This window comes from Mandrillus leucophaeus, unplaced genomic scaffold (assembly GCF_000951045.1).
Source record: "Mandrillus leucophaeus isolate KB7577 unplaced genomic scaffold, Mleu.le_1.0 Scaffold1176, whole genome shotgun sequence".
Lineage (NCBI taxonomy): Eukaryota > Metazoa > Chordata > Mammalia > Primates > Cercopithecidae > Mandrillus > Mandrillus leucophaeus.
The window spans coordinates 158,343-181,928 of NW_012100054.1; the positions used below are offsets into that span (position 1 = coordinate 158,343).

The 23,586-nt window shown below is 41.2% G+C and overlaps 1 protein-coding gene across 1 annotated transcript in view; it reads right to left on the reverse strand.

The window, feature by feature from the left end:
* The window catches only part of ATR (ATR serine/threonine kinase), a 124,397-nt gene extending 117,618 nt beyond the window's left edge, over nucleotides 1-6,779 (reverse strand). The window contains exon 1 of the mRNA XM_012001246.1: nucleotides 6,599-6,779. Within this exon, the coding sequence (XP_011856636.1) occupies nucleotides 6,599-6,657 (59 nt within the window). The 5' untranslated portion in view covers nucleotides 6,658-6,779. The remainder of the gene's footprint in view (nucleotides 1-6,598) is intronic.
* Nucleotides 6,780-23,586: the final 16,807 nt, after the last annotated feature.

A 23,586-nucleotide genomic window follows, 5' to 3' on the forward strand; every position in this document is an offset into this window, starting at 1 on the left:
TTTTTTTTTTTCTTTTGAGATGGTGTCTCACTCGGTCACCCAGGCTGGAGCACAGTGGCACGATCTCGGCTCACTGCAACCTCCGCCTCACAGGTTCAAGTGATTCTCCTGCCTCAGCCTCCCGAGTAGCTGGGACTACAAGCACGTGCCACCACGCCCGGCTAATTTTTTGTATTTTTAGTAGAGATGGGGTTTCACTGCGTTAGCAAGGATGGTTTCAATCTACTGACCTCATGATCCATCCGCCTCGGCCTCCCAAAGTGCTGGGATTACAGGCGTGAGCCACCCTGATTTTTTTTTATTATTCAAACCACAAAGTCCAATCCTAATTGATTACATATAGGACCAATGGCATTTACAGCTAATAAATGCCATAAAAGAACTGATCCTGGTCGGGCATGGTAGCTCATGCCTATAATCCCAGTGCTTTGGGAGTCCAAGTTGCGCAGACTGCTTGAGCTCAGGAGTTTGAGACCAGCCTGAGAAACATGGTGAAACCCTGTCTCTACAAAAGAAATAGAAAAATGAGCAGGTATAGAGGCACACACCTGTAGTCCCAGCTACTCAGGAGGCTGAGGTGGGAGGATCACTTGAGCCTGGGAGGTGGAGGCTACAGTAAACCGAGATTGTGTCACTGCACTCCAGCCTGGGTGACAGAGCCAGATCCCTGTCTCAAAAAAATAGAAAAAAAAAAAGAACTCATCCCTGGTCCTGGTACATAGTAGACATTAAAAAAAAAAAAACAAAAAAAAAACTGTTCAATGAATGAATGGTTCATAAGAACCTTCTTGAATTTTGTGGTTTCTTCATTCCTAATGTTTAGCCCTCTGGACCTGTGGAGTATTTACCTATTCCCTGCCACTAGACTATAAGCTCCTACGGGTGGCAGACTGTGCTTTATTTTTCTCTGTATCTCCTGAAGTGCCATTAGACCGTAAGCTCTTATAGGAGAGAGAATGCATTTTATTTCTTTTTGCCTCCGCTACATCACCTAGAACTTGCTTAACAGAAAAACTTACTGAAATTAACAAATGTTTTTAAGTAATACAAACTGTAGACACAAAGAATCAAAGGGCCAGGTGTGGCAGCTCATGCCTGTAATCACAGCACTTTGGGAGGCCAAGACGGACAGATCATGAGGTCAGGAGTTCCAGATCAGGCTGCCCAACGTGGTGAAACCCTTTCTCTACTAAAAGATACAAAAATTAGCTGGGCGTGGTGGCAGGCACCTGTAATCCTAGTTACATGGGAGGCTGTGGCACTGAGGTAGGAGAATCGCTGGGACCTGGAGGCAGAGGTTGCAGTGAGCCGAGATTGCACCACTGCACTCCAGCCTGGATGACAGAGTGAGACTTCATCCCGAAAAAAAAAAAAAAAAAGCAAGTTTGTATATGCTACTAAATAAAGTCCTTAAAAAAAAAAAAAGAATCAAAGAACAAGTAGTTACATTTGCATATGAAAGCAAAACAACTTAGTGCTATATATCTTATTTAAATCAGCGCTGGCCAATAGAAATATAATGTAAGCCACAATTCTGTATTTTCTGGTAGCCACATTAAGAAAAGAGATAGGCAAAAAAAAAAAAAAAAAAAACAACAAAATTGATCCTAACAATGTATCTGAAATATTAGTTGAATGTGTAATCAATATAAAAATTATTCATGAGATCTTTTACATTCTTTTTTCTGGTACTAAGTCTTTGAAACCCACTGTGTATCTTATACTTACAGCACATCTCAATTTAGACTAGCCACATGTGAGGTGGTCAATGGCCACATTTGGCTAGTGGCTACGTAGTATAGGACATCACAAATTTAACAAAAAATTCAAAATCTATAATTACAAGGTAACATGAATTGTTTTAGACAAAGTCAGGAGACACTGTGACAAGCCAAGGGTAATTTCACAAGTATCATTTAAAAATGTGAACAAAGAGGAACATGGGAAGAGGAGCCAGGATTGTGGGTAGTTCAGAATTTCTTACAAAGTTTTATTTTGTAAAGATTATGTACTCATGTATTATTTGTGTAATTTTTAAAAATGAGTTTTAGAAAAAAAGTAAATAGATTACCATTCATTAGATATACTAACAGAAGAAAGAAACTTGGCCAGGCGTGGTAGTTTATGTCTGTAATTCCAGCACTCTGGGAGGCTGAGGTGGGTGGATCGCTTGAGCCCAGAAGTTTGAGATCAGCCTGGGCAACATGGTGAAACCCCATCTACAAAAAATACAAAAATTAGCCAGGCATGGTGGTGCACACCTGTAGTCCCAGCTACTTGGGAGGCTGAGGTGCGAGGATCGCTTGACTCCGGGAGGCAGAAGTCGCAGTGAGGTGTGTTCACACTATTGAACTCTAGTCTGAGCAACAGGTGAGCCAGTTTCAAAAAAAAAGAAAAAAGAAAGAAAACTCACAGGAGTGAGCATTTCTTATTTTGTGACTTCTAGACTTCTACCCTGGAACTGAGCTAAGAAGGTGTAACTTTTCAAAAGTATACTATAAAATGTGAGTATTAATGTAAGTATTATATAAAGCTTAAGCACCTCCTCTGAGGTAAGCATCAAATACCAGGATAACCAAGATAGAATGCACCTACCCTAAAATAATTTGCAGATTAAAGGACAAACAAGAGGTAATTATGGTTAAGAACTGATAGGCCCAAGAAAGAACACAAGAGAGACACTCAGTCCTGAGCAGGGCCCTATCAGTCAGGGCTTCCTTAAGGAGGTGATACAAAACTGAATCCCTAAGGGACAAGGCAGGTAAAATAAGGGTAAGAGAGGGGGTAGTCTAAGCACTAGAAACTGTAAGAGGCTCTATATGGCTAAAGCCTTTAGAGATGCAGCTGAAGAGGGAAGATAAGGTCAAATCTCAAAGGACTGGCTAAGGAGTTTGGATTTTACACTGAAGGCAATGTGTAAGCACTGAAGGACTTTAAGGGAGTAAAAATTAAGCAAGTTTTAAAAAACATGAACTCAATTGTTATTTCCCTATTTAAAAGATTCCAATGGTTTCCCATTATACAATAAAATCTCACTCCTTTTTCTGCCTCTAAGGTGCTGAAGGATGTGGCCCTTGCCTACCCCTCCCTGTTTAACTCATACCACTCCCCTCTTTGCACCCTGTGCTCCAGCCTTCTTAATATTCTTTTAAAAGTAGGCTCATTCACGCTCCGCACGGTGGCTTATCCCAGCACTTCCGGGAGGCTGAGGCGGGTGGATCACTTGAGGTCAGGGTTGGAGACAACCTGTGCAACATGGTAAAACTAACAATACAAAAATTAGCTGGGTGGTGCAAGCCTGTAGTCCCAGCTACAGGAAAGGGAGGCTGAGACAGAAAAATCGCTTGAACCTGGGAGGCAGAGGTTGCAGTGAGCAGAGATCACGCCACTGGAGAGGGCGAGACTCTGTCTCAAAAAAAAAAAAAAAAGCAGGCTCATTCCCACTTACGGGCCTTTGTACTTCCTATTTAATCTCAGATTCACATGACTAGCTACTTTACACCATCCAAATCTCTAGTGGCTAATGCTGCTGCTCCTCAGAAGCTCATCCATATCCCACTGTTCCATTTAACATTTTAATAGCAACTATCACATTTGAAAATGTCTTACAACTGCAGGAAAATCAGAGAAGGTGATTCTGAATGACATCTAAATGAAACCATCCAGTGTTCAGATAGAAGGAACAGCAAACGATTAAAGGCAGGAACAGCCTTGATGTCCTGGAGAAACAAGGTCAGTATCACTAAAGTAAGCAAAAGAGGGACAGAAGGTGATGAGGTCAGAGGCAGGCTGAGACAGATTATGTAGGACCTTAGAGGCCTGGTAAGGGGTTTGGATTCTATACTGATTTTAAGTGTGCTGGAAAGTCAAAGGATGGTTTTGTGCAGGAGAAACTTACAATATGACTAATAGATGAAAAATCACTTTACTGAGTGGAAAATCTACTGTAAGTAGGTAAAAGTAGAAATGGAGAGATCAATTAAGTTTACTGTAATACTTTAGGTAAAAAATTCTGGTGGTAGCAGTGGAGACAGTGAAAAGTGTTAGATTCTAGATGTATCTTAAACATATGGTTGTCAGAACTAACTTAGGGATTATTAAGGGACAAGGGGAAAAAACCAAGGATGACTCCTAGGCTTTTGGTTGGTATATTTACAGTAACATGGGAGAAGGAACAAATTCAAGGGCAGTAAATCAGGCGTTCTGCTTTGCATATGTTAATTTTCACTTCCCAGTGTGGATGTTGAGTAAGCGACCTAATATATATCTCTGATCTAGAAATATAAATTTGTGAGTTATCAGCATATGGATGACATTTAAAGTAATGAGATTAGGTAAGATTACTTGGGAAGAGAGCACAGATTAAAAGAGGGCCAAGGACAGTCTGAAAGCACATGGGAGAACAGTCAAGAATGACTTCTAGATTTCTGTTTTGGAGAAATAAGTGAATATGGTGCCATTTACTGAGATAGCTCTACTTCAATGAATAAGAGAAAAAAAAATTTTTTTTTAATTTAAAAAAAGAAAGCTTATGAAGGTTAGGACATGTGGAGAATTTGTATTGGATATGCTGACTCTTAACTACACATAGGACACTCAGTGAAACTGCCAGTATACAGTAAATATACAATTCTATAGGAGACATGATTTGGAAAAACATATTAGGAGTCATCAAATAGCAGATTATGGTTGAAGGCAGGAAAGTGGAAAGGTCATTTGGCAAGACTATGCAGAGCAGAGTGCTAACAGCAAAAAAACAATAGAACAAAATTTATCTGAGGGACTGAGGAAGAGCAGCCCATAAATTAGAACACTAGTATCTCATTTTTTTTCAGTAGTCTAATTGCCACAGTCAATTAAAGGAAAACATTTTGGAAGAAAAGGCCTTGATAGCTTGAATCAGAAACCTAGCTCTGGTATCTGCTAGCTGTGCCTTTGGTTCTTCAACTTCTCTGACCCTTTTTCTTAAACAGTGGTAACACTTATTCCATTCTATGTCATGGACATACTATGAAAATGGATCAGCTTTTTTGATTCAAGTAGTTTTAAAGAAAAAGCCATGACAATTAAAAACTATTAGACAACTCTCTATGGGTCAGTTTTTCTATTCTTTCTCTTGGAATAGCTACAAATAAATGAAAGGTAACATAAGCTCTACTGATGAACAGACTATATATAATCCAAGAACCAATTATTTTTATTAACAGGACTCACGGAGGAAGACGCAAGAGGGAAGAGAAGTATTAACCAGCTAATTCTACTTTAAAGCAAAGTGGGAAAAACATACTGAGCTTCACAGTGAGCCTGAAAGATGAAATTTGTAAACCACCTTCCTACAATGATCACTTTTCTTCATCTTCTTTTAGAGATGTAGAAGTTATTTTGTAAACTAAACACGAAGTATATTTGCCGCAGATAAAAAGTGGAAAAAATTCATACACTCAAAAATAGTGACGCAGTTAGGACAAGAATGATCCCTTCATTTATCCTCTTATTCATATATTGAAACTAGATTATTTGGATGGCCAACCAGTGGAAATGAACACAACTGCGCTGCAAAAAGAAAGAGAAGTAGCTATCCCATTGGCTTAATGTCAGCTTTGACTTTGTGTGGGAAGTTTTCAAACAGTTTAAGAAACTGGGAAGCAGTTGTTCCAACTGATAATTTAACTGCAGTAGCACCACGAGCTCATTTATTTCTTGTTCACAGGTTAGAATTAAACAAAACAAAACAAGCCCTACCAAGTCTTTAGGCCTGGTTCAGGGAAGCCTGCCTGTGTATTGAAGGGGTGTGGCAGCCATCAACCCCTCTCCCTCCTTCTTTTGGTAAGATACTGGTTTTCACGAGGTTTACAGACAACAAGCATTTCCAAACCAAATATTAAACTGTCTCCAAATTTTGGCAACACTCTGTGCACGCTGAGAGTTTATGGACCCTGAGGTCTATCTTTCCAATTTCTGACTAAAACAACGGATCGGGAACTGGACGATCAATACGAAGGAGATCACATCTTCAGTACGTACTGTGACTTCAATTCAAAGAAAAAAATTGCCTGTTCCAGCAAGTGATGTCACTTGCAGAAAATAAGAAGCGGTGATTTTCTTCCAAGGACAGTTTGGGGACAAAATGTAAGGCTAAAAACCAATTTCTCCACGAGTGATCACGAAGAACAGAAACTGATGGGTCAAGTCCCTCGTCTAAGGAAAAAGATTTTCGAGAAGGAAATGAGTGTAGAAAAGTGACCAGAAAGCGATTATCAGGCACTCTTCCCTCCAGCTGCAGGAAGCAAACTCTCGGGTCGGGGCTAATTCTCGGGTCGGGGCTAACACCCACGGGCTGCTGCGGTAAACCAGGGCCAGCAGACGCCTCTCTCCCCTACGGACCGGCTTTCCGCAGGTTTGTGGCGACCGCCCCATGTCCTATCAACTGGCACTCTGAGGGAGAAGCGCCTAAATCAGCCACGGAGCATCTCCACAAGGGCCGCAGCGCGGACTTAGGGGATGCCAGCCATGGCGCGGCAGGGGAGGGGAGAGCATGTGAAACCCCAGCCGGGACCGGAGGAGGAGGATGCAGGACCCAGGCTGGGCCTACCCCTACCTGCCAAGCTCCCGCAAGGCGGGGATCATGGAAGCCAGCTCCACACCATGTTCCCCCATGCTGGGGCTGCGCGGCACTCTTCAACCACGCCGACTCGGGTTCCCGGTGTCTCCAAAGCTACCGCTGCCGGAAGAGCGCGGCGCCCGACGGAGCCTTGCGGAAGCCAAAACTCCTCCCGGAAGCCGCTACTGGCCCCGTTTGCCAGGCCCTGCGTATTTTCTGCTTAGGACCCGGGGGAAGCCGGGAAGCCGTTAGCGGGCGGGGCAAGCGGGCTGGCGCGCGTCGGTCGAATTTCCCGGGTAGCGTCAACCTTGGTTCTCAGCACCCAGCGAGCAATGTTCGTGAAGCTTTCGTTTTGAGCGGCCAGACTCTACTGTTCTCAAGCCTGGGAGGCACAGCGAAGCAACATCCCCGGATCGGGGGAGAATAGGGCTTGAGGGCCGCCAGCCCAGACTCTCGCTTCACAAATGTGAGAACGATGACAGCGAGTAAAGGCCAAGAGTAGACTCCAGGTTTCCCCAGAGTAACGCTCTCACATTTTAAAAGTTCCTCGGTTTCCCACCGCTCTTGTCCCTCTTTCTGAGAGATACAGGCCAAAAGGTGGGCTCTCCCTGTTTTTTTCCTTCTAAGCATTCTTTTTCAACTTGAAGTCACTCTTAGGTTTCCTTGAGGACCCTACCAACCTTTAATATTTAAAAATGGGGTTGGTTTATATTTGTGTCTCATCAAATCAGCAGCAGTACTATGTGTGGAAATGCCACCATTACGGGCATCCACAACCTGTGATTTAATTTTTAAAGTAAAGTAATGGATTTTGGCAATACACATTTTCTAGCTCAATTTATTGGAAAGATGATCACTATAAGAGATTGTTGACATGTCGAAGTTAGGTAGTTAATCACTCAAAGTCATGCAGTATGTTTACATTTGTTCTTTGGTACATGAGGATACTTAACTGATACAGTATCTTTTAAAAAAGTGATGTAATGACAGCCAAATATGCTCTTGCCTCAAGAACTTTCCATTTGCTGTACTCTGCCTTGAACGCCATTCTGTCATTGCCCCTTTTCCTTCATGTGTTTGCCAAAATAACACCAAAGAGCTTCATATAGACTAACATATATACACACTCTCTCTCGCCCTCTTTTTTTTTTGTTAGAGACATTGTCTTACTCTGTTGTCCAGGTTCTAATGCAATGAATGTTGCAATCATAGCTTACTGCAACCTAAACCTCCCAGGCTCAAGCGATTCTCTCACTTCAGCCTGGGCTCAATTGATCCTCCTGCCTCAGCTTCCTGAGTAGCTGGGACTACAAACATGCCACAACGCCTGGCTAATTATTTTTTGTAGAGACAAGGTCTTGCTATGTTGCCCAGGCTGGTCTCAAACTCTTGGCCTCATGCGATCTTCCCACCTCGGCCTCGGCCTCCCAAAGTACTAGGATTAGAGGTGAGAGCCACCACACCCGGACATACTATGTTATTGTTTCTCTTCAGTTACAATGTAAGCTCCTGGAGAGCAAGGTCTTGTCTATTTTGTTAACTATCAGATACCCAGGACCTAAAACAGTGCCTGGCACATAGGTGGTATTCAGTAAACATTTGTTGAATGAATCACTGAATGTTTTAGTAGAAAGGACATGGGATTGGGAGTTACAGTCCCTACACAAGTTCTCATTCCATCTGCTAGAAACTGTATGTCCTCAGTAAAGTTACGTAATCTCTTAGTACTTCCATTTTTTCATCTGTAAAATGGGATTAATAATGTCTACCTCACAAGACTACAGCAAAGATTAAATAAGAGGTGGTAAAGTCATAAAGTGGCATATAATTTCTTAGTTAAAATGAATGAATTATACCACATTTGCCAACGATGAATCCTGAAAACTATGTTGATTGAAAAAGCAAATTCAAAGATATACAAAACAGTGTCATATCATTTATATACAATCTTAAAACCACAATACAATGCTTTGTGTTTGTTATGTATACAAATATGTATGATAAAAGTATGAAAACATGGTTGGCAGAGATAGATATCAACTCCAGGATAGTTGCACCTGTGGAAGGGAGAGAAGGGAATGAAATGATGAAGCTTCAACATATCACTAAGGGTTTTCTTTTGGTAGAATTTAAATTAATTATTATTGAATCAAAATTTAATGTTATATTTGGGTGGATGTTATATTACTATTTGTATCTGCATAGCTAGGATATTCCAACATGTATTTTTAAAAAATAGCTTCTTCCTGTCTTGCAAGATGGTGGGGGAAAAAGTTGAGAAGCTAGATACCAAGGAGAAGAAACCTGAAGCCAAGAAGGCTGATGCTAGTGGCAAGGTTAAAAAGGGTAACCTCAACTGGGTGCGGTGGCTCACACCTGTAATCCCAGCACTTTGGGAGGCTGAGGCAGGCAGATCACCTGAGGTCAGGAATTTGAGACCAGCCTGGCTAACATAGTGAAACTTCGTTTCTACCAAAAATACAAAAAATTAGTTGGGTGTGATGGTGGGCGCCTGTAATCACAGCTATTCGGAAGGCTGAGGCAGGAGAATCACTTGAACCCAGAGGCGGAGGTTGCAGTGAGCTGAGATCGCACCATTGCACTCCAGCTTGGGCAACAAGAGCGAAACTCCGTCTCAAAAAAAAAAAAAGGTAACCTCAAAGCTAAAAAGCCAAAGAAAGGGAAGCCCCACTGCAGCCGAAATCCTGTTCTCATCAGAGGACTTGGCAGATATTCCCAGTCTGCTATGTCAAAAAGTCCAGGTACGAGAGGAAGTACTCAGCTACTAAATCCAGAATTGAAAAGAAAAAGAAGAAAGTCCAGAATTGAAAAAGGAAAAGTTTCTTGCCATTGCTACAAACCCAGTTGGTGGCAACAAGAATGGTGATACTTTTTGTGAAGTAAACTTCAGAAAACGCCTAGATCCTTCAAAGAGGTACCTCGAAAGCTGTTGTTGAACCACAGGAAAAACAAACAGAAACACCTCAGCACAGAGAAAACTGCAAACTAGCTTCTCTCCTGGGATCATTCTGCTCATGCTCACTGGGCACCACAGAGGCAAGTGGCTGGTTTTAGTGGAGCAGCTGAGGTGTGGCTTATTAATTGTGACTGGACCTCTGGTCCTTATTCAGGTTCTGTGGAGAATACACCAGAGGTCATCACAAAATTGAAATCAGCGATGTGAAAATTCCAAAACATCTTACCAATGCTTGCCTCAAGAAGATGGTGCTACAGAAGCCCAAATACTGGCAAAGTGACATCGTCAACACAGAAAGAGAGTAATAGAAGATTACAGAGCAATGGAAGGTTGATCAGAAAGCTGTGGGCTCGTGGCCAGGCGTGCTAGCTCACGCCTGTTACCCCAGCACTTTGGGAGGCTGAGGCAGGTGGATCACTTGAGGTCAGGAGTTCAAGACCAGCCTGCCAACATGGTGAAACCCCATCTCTACTAAAAATACAAAAATTAGCCTGGCGTGGTGGCAGGCACCTGTAATCCCAGCTGCTGGGGAGGCTGGGGCAGGAGAACCACTTGATCCTGGGAAGCAGAGTTTGCAGTGAGTGGAGATCGCACCACTGCACTCTAACCTGGGTGACAGAGCAAGACTCCGTCTCAAAAAAAAAAAAAAAAAAAAAAAATTAGAAAGTTGTGGACTCGTAAATGTTATCAAAAATCAAAGCTATTCCTCAGCTCCAGGGCTACTTGCAATCTGTGTTTGTCCTGGTGAATGGAGTTTATCCTAGCAAACTGGTGTTCTAAATTTCTTACCAAGAACCTAATTAAATAACTGATGCATTTAAAAACTAAAATAAGTGTACTTTTAAACTTAAATAGCACATCTGAAAAATAGTTTAAAAATACCAAATTTTAGCTATTTTTAGAACATAGGAAGAAAGATTGTAAAAATTAGAATGCTATCTGGAAGGCAATAGCTGAATAGCATGGTAGTTCTAAAAAGCAGTATAAACCTGCAAACCTTATAAATAGTAGAGCCTTGGGAATCCCATTTAATTCAAAAAGTCATTTTGTGCAAGATATTGGGTTAGGTACTTCTGTGGCAGATACAAAGATGAGGAAGATGAAGTTAATTTCAGCCGGGCATGGTGGCTCACACCTATAGTCCCAGCTACTTGGGAGGCTGAGGTAGGAGGATGGCTTGAGCCAAGGAAACCAGGGTTGCAGTAAGCCACGATCTTGCCACTACATTCCAGCCTGAGCAACAGAGCCAAATCCTGTCTCAGAGGAAAAAAAAAAGTTAATTTCAGGTAATACACAATTTGTGGATACAGAAAGGATGTAATGAGAACATAGACAAGAGCAAAGCGAAATCCAGTGAATGCTAGGAGAGGGATATAAACAGTATGTATTGGAAAAATAGAGGACACAATCTACTCCAGTGGAAAGAAGAGGTGGATCAGGAAGGAGCTCAAGGAGAAGGTGTCACCATATCTGAGATTGGACTTAAAGGATGAGGAGGAATTCAAGAGACAAAAATTGGGGAGAAGGAATATATTCTAACTAGAGGCAGCAGTATAAGCAAAAAGCATAATGAGGGAGGGACACGGTCCCCTTCGGCTGGTATGAGGGAACATTTAGAGTAGTCTGAAACATTTGTACAGACTTCAGTAAGTAGTGGAGAGGCCCTGGGAGATTTTATATAAAGAGTGATGGTCAAAGCTACACTTGAATCTGGCAGGAGGGTGTAGGACAGAATAAAAGGAGAGTAGCAGGTCATTTAGAGAAATCAAACATCTGTAGCAGTATTTTAACAAATGAGTGTTGATTCAAGAAGTCAGCATTCCAAGTAGACATCCTCCCTCTAGTAACTCATGTATTATCCAGGCTGGTTCCATTTCTACACCTTCTACTCAGCCCTAAACCTACATATACTACACTCTCTGTCCTGTTTGCCCTCCCACCCCTTAAGTGCCTCTCACCAGAGTCACCCATGACTTTCATATGTCTGTTGACCAGTTCTTGAATTTGGCCTTTTAGCAGCATTTGACAGTACAGACCAGCAGTCCTCAACCTTTGTGGCACCAAGGACCAGTTTTGTGGAAGATAGTTTTTCCATGGACAGGGAGGTGGAGGGATGTTTTCGGGATGATTCAAACACATTACATTTATTTTGCACTTTTTATTATTACATTGTAATATATAATAACTCACCATAATGTAGAATCAGTGGGAGCCCTGAGTTTGTTTTTCTGCAACTAGATGGTCCCATCTGGGGTAATGGGAGACAATGAGAGATCGTCAGGCATTAGATTATCATAAAGAGCGTGCAACCTACATCTGTCGCATGTGCAGTTCACAATAGGGTTTGCACTTCTATGAGAATGTAATGCCTTGCTGGTCTGACAGGAGGCTGCGCTCAGGCGGTAATGCCAGTGATGGGGAGCTGCTGTGAATAGAGATGAAGCTTCACTTGCTTGCCCTCCACTCACCTCCTGCTGCGTGGTCCAGTTCCTAACAGGCTACTGGCCAGTACTGTGGCCCAGGGGTTGGAGATCCCTAATGTAGACCACTCCTGCTTTCTTGGAAAGCTTTCTTTGGACTCTATGACTCTTTCTTAACAACACTTCTTTGCCATTCCCTTTACTGTTGGTATTCCTCAGGATTCTGACTTAGGTTCTTTTCTCTTTTTTATTATTTCATTCACACTCAAGGCTTCAGTTAACTTTCCGTCTGCTGTTCACTCCAAAATTCATTGCTCTTCCCTTATCTCTCTCCAAGATTTATATTTCCTATGTCTATCTCCCTACTGAATATTTTCCCTTCTGCATTTCCCAGGCACTTTATTTTGTTTAACTTTTTGTTATGGGGACTTTCAAATAGATATAAAAGTAGACACAATAAGGAACTCCTTTATGCCCATCACCCAATCAATGATTATCAGCTATCAGCATATGGTTAGTCTTTGTTTCATCTATAACCACCTTTCTCATTTTCTCTCTCCTCAGTTGGATTAAAGAAAAGTCTAGACATTATATAAATTTATCTGCAGATACTTCAGTTTATATCTTTAAAAGATAAGGACTAGATTCTATCTCCTAAATATCAAACCCATTCACTTTCCCCCAAATTCCCTTACCACCATTCTAGTTTTAGACCATTATCACCTCTTGCCTAAATTACTTCAACAGGCTTCTAGCTTGCCTATCTGCCTTTGGGCTTGTTTTTCTCTAACCCATTCTCCATCATTGAGGGGGAGGGAGTCTCCCAGACCTTTTCTTTTTCCTGAAATGAGTCTCACTCTGTCACCCAGGCTGGATTGCAATCACTTGATCTCGGTTCACTGCAACCTCTGCCTCCTGGATTCAAGCCATCCTCCCACCTCAGCTTCTCAAGTAGCTGGGATGACAGGTGCGTGCCACTATGCCCAGCTAATTTTTGCATTTTTAGTAGAGATGGGGTTTTACCATATTGGCCAGGCTGGTCTTGAATGCCTGACCTCAAGTGACCCGCCCACCTTGGCCTCCCAAGTGCTGGAATGCTGGAACTATAGGAGTGAGCCACTGTGCCTGGTAATCTCCCAACTTTTTTTTTTTTTTTTTTAAGATAGAGTCTCACTTGCTGGAGTGCAGTGGCACAATCTCGGCTCACTGCAACCTCCGCCTCAGGGATTCAAGCCATTCTCATGCCTCAGCCTCCTGAGTAGCTGGGATTACAGCTACTGTAATCCCAGTGTATGCCACCACGCCTGGCTAATTTTTGTATTTTCAGTAGAGACAGGTTTCGCCATGTTGGCCAAGCTGATCGGGAGCTCCTGGCCTCATGTGATCTGCTGCCTTGGCCTCCCAAAGTGCTGGGATTACAGGCAGGAGCCACCATATCCAGCCAATTCTTAATTTTTGTGGGTATATAGTAGGTTTATATATTTTATGGGGTACATAAGCTATTTTGATACAGGCACATAATGTGTAATAATCACATCAGGGTAAATGGGGTATCCATCACCTCAAGCATTTATCCTTTGTGTTACAAACAATCCAATTATACTCATTTAAAAATGTACAATAAATGCTCGACTGTAGTCACCCTGTTCTGCAATCAAATACTAGATATTTTTTCTTTTTTCAAAGTCTCATCTGTTGTCCAGGCTGGACTGCAGTGGCATGATCTTGGTGCACTGCAGCCTTGGGCTTCCAGGCTCAAGTGATTCTCCCACCTCAGCCTCCTAAGTAGCTGAGACTACAAGCGCACACCACCACACCTGGCTAATTTTTGTGCTTTTTGTAGAGACGGGGGTTTTGCCATGTTGCCTAGGCTGGTCTTGAACTCCTAGGCTCAAGTGATCAGCCTGCTTTGGCCTCCTAAAGTGCTAGGATTACAGGCTCAAATACTAGATCTTATTCTATCTAACTATATTTTGTAGCCATTAACCATCGCTACCGCACACCCATCACCCCCACTACCCTTCCCAGCCTCTGGTAACCGTCATTTTACTCTCTATCTCCATGAGTTAAATTGTTTTTATTTTTGGCTCCCACAAATAAGTGAGAACATGTGAAGTTTGTCTTTCTGTGCCTGGCTTAATTCACTTAACATAATGACCTCCAGTTTCATCCATGTGGTTGCAAATAACAGGATCTCATTCATTTTTTATGGCTGAATACTACTCCGTTGTGTACATGTACCACATTTTCTTTATCCATTCGTCTGTTGATGAACACTTAGGTTGCTTCCAAATCTTGGTTATTGTGAATAGTGCTGCAATAAACATGGGAGTGCAGTTATCTCTTCGATAAACCAATTTCCTTTCTTTTGGGTATATACCTAGCAGTGGGATTGCTGAATCATATGATATTTCTAGTTTTAGTTTTTTGAGGCACCTCCATGCTGTTCTCCATAGTGGTTGTACTAATTGACATTCTCACCAACAGTGTACAAAGATTCCCTTTTCTCCACATCCTTGCCAGCATTTGTTATCCAACTTTTAAAAAATTATTCAGTAGTACTGTTGAAAATTTTAAAATGTATGTCCTAATATGTGCACATTTTTATTAACCATATATATTTAGTTCTACATCCTACTAATGTACATGAAATTCATGATAATGTAAATTTGAACATAATACAACTGTCAATTGATTTCTGCGTTCCTGTCAGCCCTCTTTTTATCATTTGCGGAGAGGGAGCGTGGAGGAGAGGGTGAGGCAGGAAGCAGAGTGGTTGGTGTGGATGGGTCCCAGTGTCCCTGGTATTTCCTAAGCCCAGTGTCCCAGATCAAGTTGACAAAGGGGCATCAGTCAATGTTCTGGAATTCCAGTGAGCCATATGTATAGAATTGTCCCCATTCATGATTAAACGCGAGTGTGGAAAATGACCACCAGGTGGTACTACAATCCAGTTGAGACTAAGATGGACTTGGTTCTCAGCCAGAGGCCCAAACTCCTGGTTGGTTAGCTATGCAAGTTCCAACATAATGCACCAGTTTTACAAGTTCCTTTCTACATCTGAATGAACTTCAGTGGACACCTCTTGGCACACACACATTCAATAATACGCATTGTTAACAAGCTTCTAGATGATGCTGATGTTGTTTGGAGTTGTTCTACACAGTAGTCAGAGCAACCTTTTTTTTTTTTTTTGTAAGACGGAGTCTCGCTCTGTCGCCCAGGCTGGAGTGCGCTGGTGCAATCTCCGCTCACTGCAAGCTCTGCCTTCCGGGTTCACGCCATTCTCCTGCCTCAGCCTCTCGAGTAGCTGGGACTACAGGCGCCCGCCACCGCGCCCGGCTAATTTTTTGTATTTTTAGTACAGATGGAGTTTCACCGTGGTCTGGATCTCCTGACCTCGTGATCCGCCCGCCTCGGCCTCCCAAAGTGCTGAGATTACAGGCGTGAGCCAGCGCTCCCGGCAACCTTTTTAAAACCCAAAGACCATGCCATTTCCCTTCTTTAATAGCTTGGCTATGTATAAAATATTGTCAGACATAGATTGAGGGTAAAAGGGGGCACATGTCTGTTAGTTTTCTTTGGGTAAAGCCTCAAATAATAGACAACGTAACCACAAGCCAACATTCTGAAACCTAATAGTGCAGAATAAATGATCCAGTACAGCCACACTGTCCCATTGAGTAGAAACACTGCAAAAACCCATTACAAAAAAAAAAAAAAAGCGGTTATAAAGTAACAAAATATTTAAGAAACTTAAAAGTAAGCCATTTGGTTTCCTATTCCTGTGGCAGTTTCACATCTACTAAGACTGTGTTATAGAACTAACATTCCACTGTGTTTGGAGACAATTCAGCAATAAGGACATGGACTACTTCTTTATGTTTCCAAGAAATTTCTATTTCTGTAGTGAATTATTGTCATTTTCATTGCTAGGTCCTGAGTATGACCCTAAGATTATGTAAAATATATTGGAATAGTATGATTATTAGTATTTGCGATTACTATTTTTACTTTTCTGAAAATACTTTCATCTGCTATTATCCTCCAAATAGCTCTGTAAGTAAAATGCAGAGAGGTTTCAGAGTTCTCAAAATTCAACATGCATCAGAATCACCTGGAGAAATTCTGACTCAATCGGTCTGAAAGGAAACTCAATAATTCGCATTTTTAACAAGCTGCTAGGTGCTATCGCTGCTGGTCCACTGCCCACACTTTGAGTTAACACTGTTTTTGGGTAGTGGTTCTTAACTTTGGCTACACATTGAAATTATGTGGATGGGAAGATTTTTTAAAAGCATCTGGGGACTCCCAGAGATTCTGATTTGATTGCTTTGGGTTAAGGCACTTACATGTATGTATATGCATTTTTCTACTTACCAACAAGTTCAAGCATCTACTCATGTCTATTAATTTTTTGGATTACCTTTTTTTGGTAAATTACCTGTTTATAACTTTATCAGTTTTAATTTGGTTGTGTCTTTTTTATTGATTTATACAAACATTTTAACATATTATGAATTAAACCTTTTCTGATTTATATCTGAGAATATTATATCTTAGTCTGTCACTTGGCTCTTATGTAGGAATTTTAATTTTTATTATATCAAATCTACCCATCGTTTCCTTTATGCCTTCTGGATTTTCATCTTGCTTAGGAAGGCTAACCACAAGATTTAAAATGTTCCTTTATACTTTTCCCTAATATTTTTATACTTCAGTTTCCTAGTATTCATTTTCCTGTTTATCTACAAATCATTTTTGAAACAAGATCAGACAACTAATTTCCCAGACAGATAGTTCATATGTTGGTATTGAAGTCCCTTCTGCCACTTTTAGAATAAAGGGATTTGTTAAGGGATCTAGATGATATACAGAATCTTTGAGAAAGACAGACTTCATCATGAGTATTCAAGAACTCCCCGAATTACTCGTCCAGGCAGCTGCTAACTCTGAAAGGATCAGGACGCTGCAGAATTAGGAATCTGCCCAAAGGGGTTCATGCCTTTCCTCTCTCTTCATGTAATACAAATTTGAATCAGTCTTGCTTGACTTGGTAAAACCTAAATTATTTTTGGAACCATAGCTACAAGTGAATGTGGAAAATACTGGTTTTGGCTTTCCAGGAAGGCATCCAAGAAGAGAGTTGGTTAATTCATGCATGGTATCTGTTACTATGTCACTGACTAGTCCATCAGTTTCCTGTATTTTGAAATGCCGTTATTTTCATAAATACATCATAGATATATTTAATGAAAAGATATTTGGGGACAATCAGCAGCCTTTGCCAGACCCCATAACTCTTTTATAATTTACCATCTGTTTCAATTAATGTGGTATGAGATCTTACTTTCTTCCAAATGAGGAAGGGCAAGGTGTAGGGGGAGGGTGGAGAATGTAGAAAATTGCCTCAGGGTACCCTTATAGGCCCTAAAGCCATTTTTTTCTGCCACTGCTTGTTGGGGTGACATCATTCTGGGATAATTGGCCAGCTTGAGTTTCCAGTTACTAATCTATGTCTATTCTGAAACCCAGAGCGTTTATTTCATTTTTTAATTTCAGCTATCATATAATATATATCATATATATCTCATATATCATATGTATCATATATCTCTCATATATATATATATATTTTTTTTCCTAACAGGGTCTCTGTCACCCAGGCTGGAGTGCAGTGGTGCAATTATGGCTCACTGTAGCCTCAATGTCCTGGGCTCAAGTGATCGTCCCACCTCAGCCTCCCAAGTAGCTGGCTGGGACTACAGATGTGTGCCACCATGCCTAGGTAATTTTTTTTTTATTTTTGAGATGGAGTCTCGCTCTGTCGCCCAGGCTGGAGTGCAATGGCGTGATCTCGGCTCACTGCAACCTCCACCTCCCGGGTTCAAGTGATTCTCCTGCCTCAGCCTCCTGAATAGCTGGGATTACAGGCATGCACCACCATGACTGGCTAATTTTTGTATTTTTAGTAGACACAGTGTTTCACCATGTTGGCCAGGCTAGTCTCAAACCCCTGACCTCAAGTGATCCACCTGCCTCAGCCTCCCAAAGTGCTGGGATTATAGGCGTTAGCCTCCGTGCCTGGCTTCCTAGCTAATTTTTGCATTTTTGTAGTGATGAGGGTTTAGCTATGTTGCCCAGGCTGGCCTCAAGCTCCTAAACTCAAGTGATCTGTCTGCCTCGGCCTCCCAAAATGCTGGAATTACAGGCGTGAGCCACCGTACCCAGCCTCAGTTATCAAAATTTTAAATTTCCAAATATATAGTCAAAGTTTTTGTACATAGGACATCTTCTCATGTTTCTCTGAAGATATTAATTATACATTTCAAATGTCTTCTTCTGATTGTTCTCTAGCTTTGTTTTCTCTAATGATAATTGTAAAAATGTTGCCTCTCTCATGGTGACTTTTTTTCAAATGTGTGATAATGTGTTAGCTATCTGTTCAATTTTATATTTTAGAATCTCTCTTCCTTTTGCCTTTTTATTTACAGTAGCTGTTCTTTGACAATTTTGTGTAGGGAACAGCACTTAAAAGACAAGGGTGTGTGGTAGCTCATCTTTAAAGTGTGGAAGACTGGTGTTCTTCCTGGTGGTCTATTGCTTTCTAGGCCACAATTTAGAACCAGCTGGAGAGGAGAAAGTGGTTGACCAGCCTAGCTACTCTAAATCTGTCATTCTAATTACTCTCCCTGACCATTGTCTCAGTACCCTGCTCCCTAAATCTTGATCTGTTAACTGTGAGTTTGTACATCCTCTCTCCAACTACTCCTACTTTTGCCTTTAGCAGATTCCTTCATATGATTTGAGCTGCATTTTCCTTCCATTTTGTTTTTCTGAGATTTAATCTGTCTGCATTCCATCTTTTCTCAACATTTCTGTTTGTCGATGGCAATTTTTTTTTTTTGTTTGTTTGTTTCTAGGATTTCACCATGTTGACCAGGCTGGTCTCGAACTCCTGAGCTTAGGTTGATCCACCTGCCTTGACCTCCCAAAGTGCTGGGATTACCCGCGTGAACCACCAGGACCAGCCTTCTTTTACTTTTTTTTTTTTTTTCTGAGACGGAGTTTTGCTCTTGTTGCCCAGGCTGGAGTGCAATGGCGTGATCTTGATCAGTAGCTGGGATTACAGGCATGTGCCACCACGCCTGGCTAATTTTGTATTTTTAGTAGAAGGAGAAACATGGTTTCTCCATGTTGGTCAGGTTGGTCTTGAACTCCCAACCTCAGGTGATCTGCCTGCCTCGGCCTCCCAAAGTGCTGGGATTATAGGTGTGAGCCACCACACTCAGCCTTTACTTTTTAAAAGTATCTCCTGGCTGGGCTCTGTGGCTCATGCCTGTAATCCCAGCACTTTGGGAGGCCGAGGCAGGTGGATCACTTGAGCTCAGGAGTTCCAGACCAGACGGGGCAACATGGTAAAACTCTGTACAAAAAATACAAAAATTAGTGGAGCATGGTGGTGCATGCCTGTAGTTCCAGCTACTCAGGAGGCTGAGGCAGGAAGATCAATCGAGCCCCAGAGGTGGAGGCTGCAGTGAACCATGTTCCTGCCACTGCACTCCAGCCTGGGTGACAGAGTGAGATCCTGTGTCTCAAAAATAAATAATAATTAAAATAAACAAATAAAATTATCCCCTTTATCATTTCATGAGATTTTAGGTGGTAGGTGGGTGTAGGTGTGTGTGCTTTGTTGGCTATTTTGATCTTATCTGTGTTGGATCAAAACAGTGTGTGTGTGTTAAATTTTGTGTGTGTGTGTGTGTGTGTGTGTGTGTGTGTGTGTGTATGCATGAGAGAGAGAGAGTTTTGCCCTGTTTTTTGGACTTATTTCTCATATTATTGTTTTCTTCTCTAAATGATTTATCACAAATTCAGAGTCGAAATGAATACTGAATGTCCCATCCAAGTACTAACCAGGTCTGACCCTGCTTGGCTTCCGAGATCACACGAGATCAAGAGTGTTCAGGGTGGTACGGCCACAGACTGAATATTGAATCTTAGTCTTTCTCACATATGTTTTTTTCCTCTACTCTCTTTGTTCTGGAAAACATAAAACCAGGCAAATAAAATAAATATGGTCACATCACACTTGCTGGTATCATTCAGAATGCACCTACTTTTTCTAAAATTGATTGTAAAATTGGTGCCTATATAGTAGTTGATTTCAGGATGCTGATCAGGGCTGGGTGGCAGTGGGGTGTTGTGGTTATAAGCATGTTAGAAACCATCAGGCTCTGGGGAATGAACTAATATTAGCCACATTCACAGAGACTAAATGTCTCTGTGAATAATCCAGAATGCCAATATTTTCCCCTTAGAATACAGGATATATTATAACTTTACAGGCACCAGTATTGTAAATAGCAGAAAACTGGAGTTGAATCCTGGTTCTTCCATTTGCTGGGTTTTTTTGTTTGTTTGTTTGTTTGTTTGTTTTGAGACAAGGTCTCACTCTGTCACCCAGGCTGAAGTGCAGTTGTGCGATCTCAGCTCACTGCAACCTCCGCCTCCCTGCTTCAAGAGATTCTCCTGCCTCAGTCTCTCAAGTAGCTGGGACTACAGGCACATGCCACCACACCCAGCTAATTTTTGTACTTTTTGGTAGAGATGAGGTTTCACCATGTTGGCCAGGCTGTTCTTGAACTCCTGACCTCAAGTGATCCACCTGCCTCGGCCTCCCAAAGTGTTGGTATGAGCCAGCGTGCCCGGCCCACCATTCCCACTTGAGTTGGAATCCTGGTTCCGCCATTCGCTTTCTTTGTTACCTATTATTACTGAATCTGCACTTTTGTCCTCATGAATATTAAATGAAATAAACAATGTGAACTTCTTGGCACAGTAGCTAGTACATAGAAGACATGGAATAAATATTAGCAATGATAATGAAGATGATAATGGCAGTAATCACTAGAGCTCTGCTTTTTTGGTAGCCCTCTCAGTATCAATGAGCCTGGAAAAATAAATTAATAGTTCACATGGATCCTTGGAAACTGTGAAATTAGCAAAGATTGTCTTTATACAAAATATATTTTAAAAATGTAGTTGTAATTAGTTATTTAGTCTTTAGTTGTGTTTAGTCTTTATTGTGGGAAAAATAACATTTTGTACTTCAATTTTCTCACCTATAAATTGAGGATAATTTCATAGGGTTGGCATGGACATTCAATGAGTAAATACTGTAAATGTTTAAAATGGTGACTACCCAGTAGCAGTTCAATTTTTTTTTTTTTTTCAGATAGGGTCTTATTCTGCTGCCCAGGCTGGAGTACAGTGTAGTGAATACAGCTCACTGTAGCCTCAGACTCCTGGGCTCAAGAGAGCCTCCCATCTCAACCTCCAGAGAAGCTGGGACCACAGGCACATGCCACCACACCTGGCTAATTTTATTTTTTTTTGTTTTTGTTTTTGTTTTTTTGTAGAGACGGGGTTTTGCCACATTGTCTAGGCTGGTCTTGAACTCCTGAGCTCAAGTGCCCTTTCCATCTTGGCCTCCCAAAATGCTGGCATTACAGGCGTGTGCCACCATGCCCTGCTTTATCCTTGTTTTATTTTTAGTTGGTGATTTTTTATATTATTATTTTGAAAAACACCCCCCAGCTTAAAAGATATTTTTTTAACCAACAGTTGGAATACATGATTAGATATAATTTATGTGATAAGCAAATATTTAAATTAAGACTATTCTAGAAAAATTGGAACATATGGTTATTATAACTACAGTGTACATTTTAAACTAGTTTAAAAACCTTTGTATATATTTTTTCTCATTGCTCTGCAATCCAAAGAACAGTGTACACTTTTGATTACCAGAATACTTAGGTCCACCAAGTATACCATCTCTTTGTGAATTCTTACTACCTGATGCTATTACTTCAATTGTTTTCAAACGATTGCTCTTTTAATTATCAATGACAGCTGGGTATGGTGGCTCACACCTGTAATCTCAGCACTGTGAGAGGCCGAGGCAGGTGGATCACCTGAGGTTAGGAGTTCGAGACCAGACTGGCCAACATAAAGAAACTCCATCTCTACTAAAAATAAAAAAATTAACTAGGTGTGGTGGTGTGCACCTGTAATCCCAGCTACTCGGGAGGCTGAGGTAGGAGCATCTCTTGAACCTGGGAGGCAGAGGTTGCAGTGAGCTGAGGTCATGCCACTGAACTCCAGCCTGGGCAACAGAACGAGACTTAGTCTCAAAAAAAAAAAAATTATCAGTGAATCCCTTTTATCAAATAAGATTTCACAAGATACTACAATGTGTAAGCAGTCTGGGTTAGGGTCCTTGATCCAGAGCCCTGTGTATTTTTCTCTCCATGAAACCCAGGGCTCCTGGAAATACAGTTTGAATACCTGATTTCTCATTGATAGTGATACAATCAGTTAAGCAGATAACAATTTTGTTTATATAATTATTACACACTGGTTGTGCATTTCTTTTTTCTTTCTTTTTTTTTGAGACGAAGTCTTGCTCTGTCACCCAGGCTAGAGTGTAGTGGCTTGATCTCGGCTCACTGCAACGTCTGCCTCCTGGGTTCAAGCGATTCTCCTGTCTCAACCTCCTGAGTAGCTGGGATTACAGGCGCCCACCACCACGCCCGGCTAATTTTTGTATTTTTAGAAGAGACGGGGTTTCATCATGTTGCTCAGGCTGGTCTCGAACTCCTGACCTTAGGTGATCTGCCCACTTTGGCCTCCCAAAGTGCTGGGATTACAGGCGTGAGCCACTGTGCCAGGCCCTGGTTGTGCATTTCTAATGATATACTCTAGTTAGTATTTTACACTTAGAAACACTTTTGGGAAACAGTTTTATTAATGGTATATTTACAAATCATATCTTAGGGTTGGCTGCTTTTACAGAGGGTTGTTACAGACATTTTATATGGATTATTTTTTGCTCTGTTTACAGAGTATGACTTTTTATTTTACCTTCCCCAAATCAGGTTATACCATATTTAGAATCTACATTTCCTCATGAACTTGCCCTGGTCAATATTACCACGAAATAAACAGATTATAAGAGTATTTCATGAAAAAAGTGTTTTCTTATCAAACTTATTGGTGAATAATTTACACACATTTTTCATGTTTAAAGTGTACAATTTAGCGATGACAGTTGTATACACCTGTGAAATTGTCACTACCATCAAAACAGAAAATTTCCATCGTCCCCCTCCAAAAATATTTTTTCTGCTCATTTGCAGTTTATCCTTCCCTCCACTCCTGGCTCCAGGCAATTACTAATCTGGTTTTTGTCATTAAAGGTTAGTTTGTACTTCATATAAGTGGGATTATTCAGTATGTTTTGTCTCTAGTTTCTTCAACTCAGCATACCGATTTTGAGAGTTATCCATATTGAGTCCTGGGTGAGAGAATATTTCTTCTTTTTTATTGTTGAGTAGTATTGCATTGTATAAATATACCACAATATGTTTTTTCATTTACATGTTGATGGACAGTTGGGTTACTTCTGGTTTGGGGCTTTTGTGAAAAACAGCTGCTATGAGCATTCCTGTTCAAGTTTTTGTGTAAGCATATGTTTTACTTTCTCTTGGATAACATCTAGGAATGAAATGGCTGGGTCATAT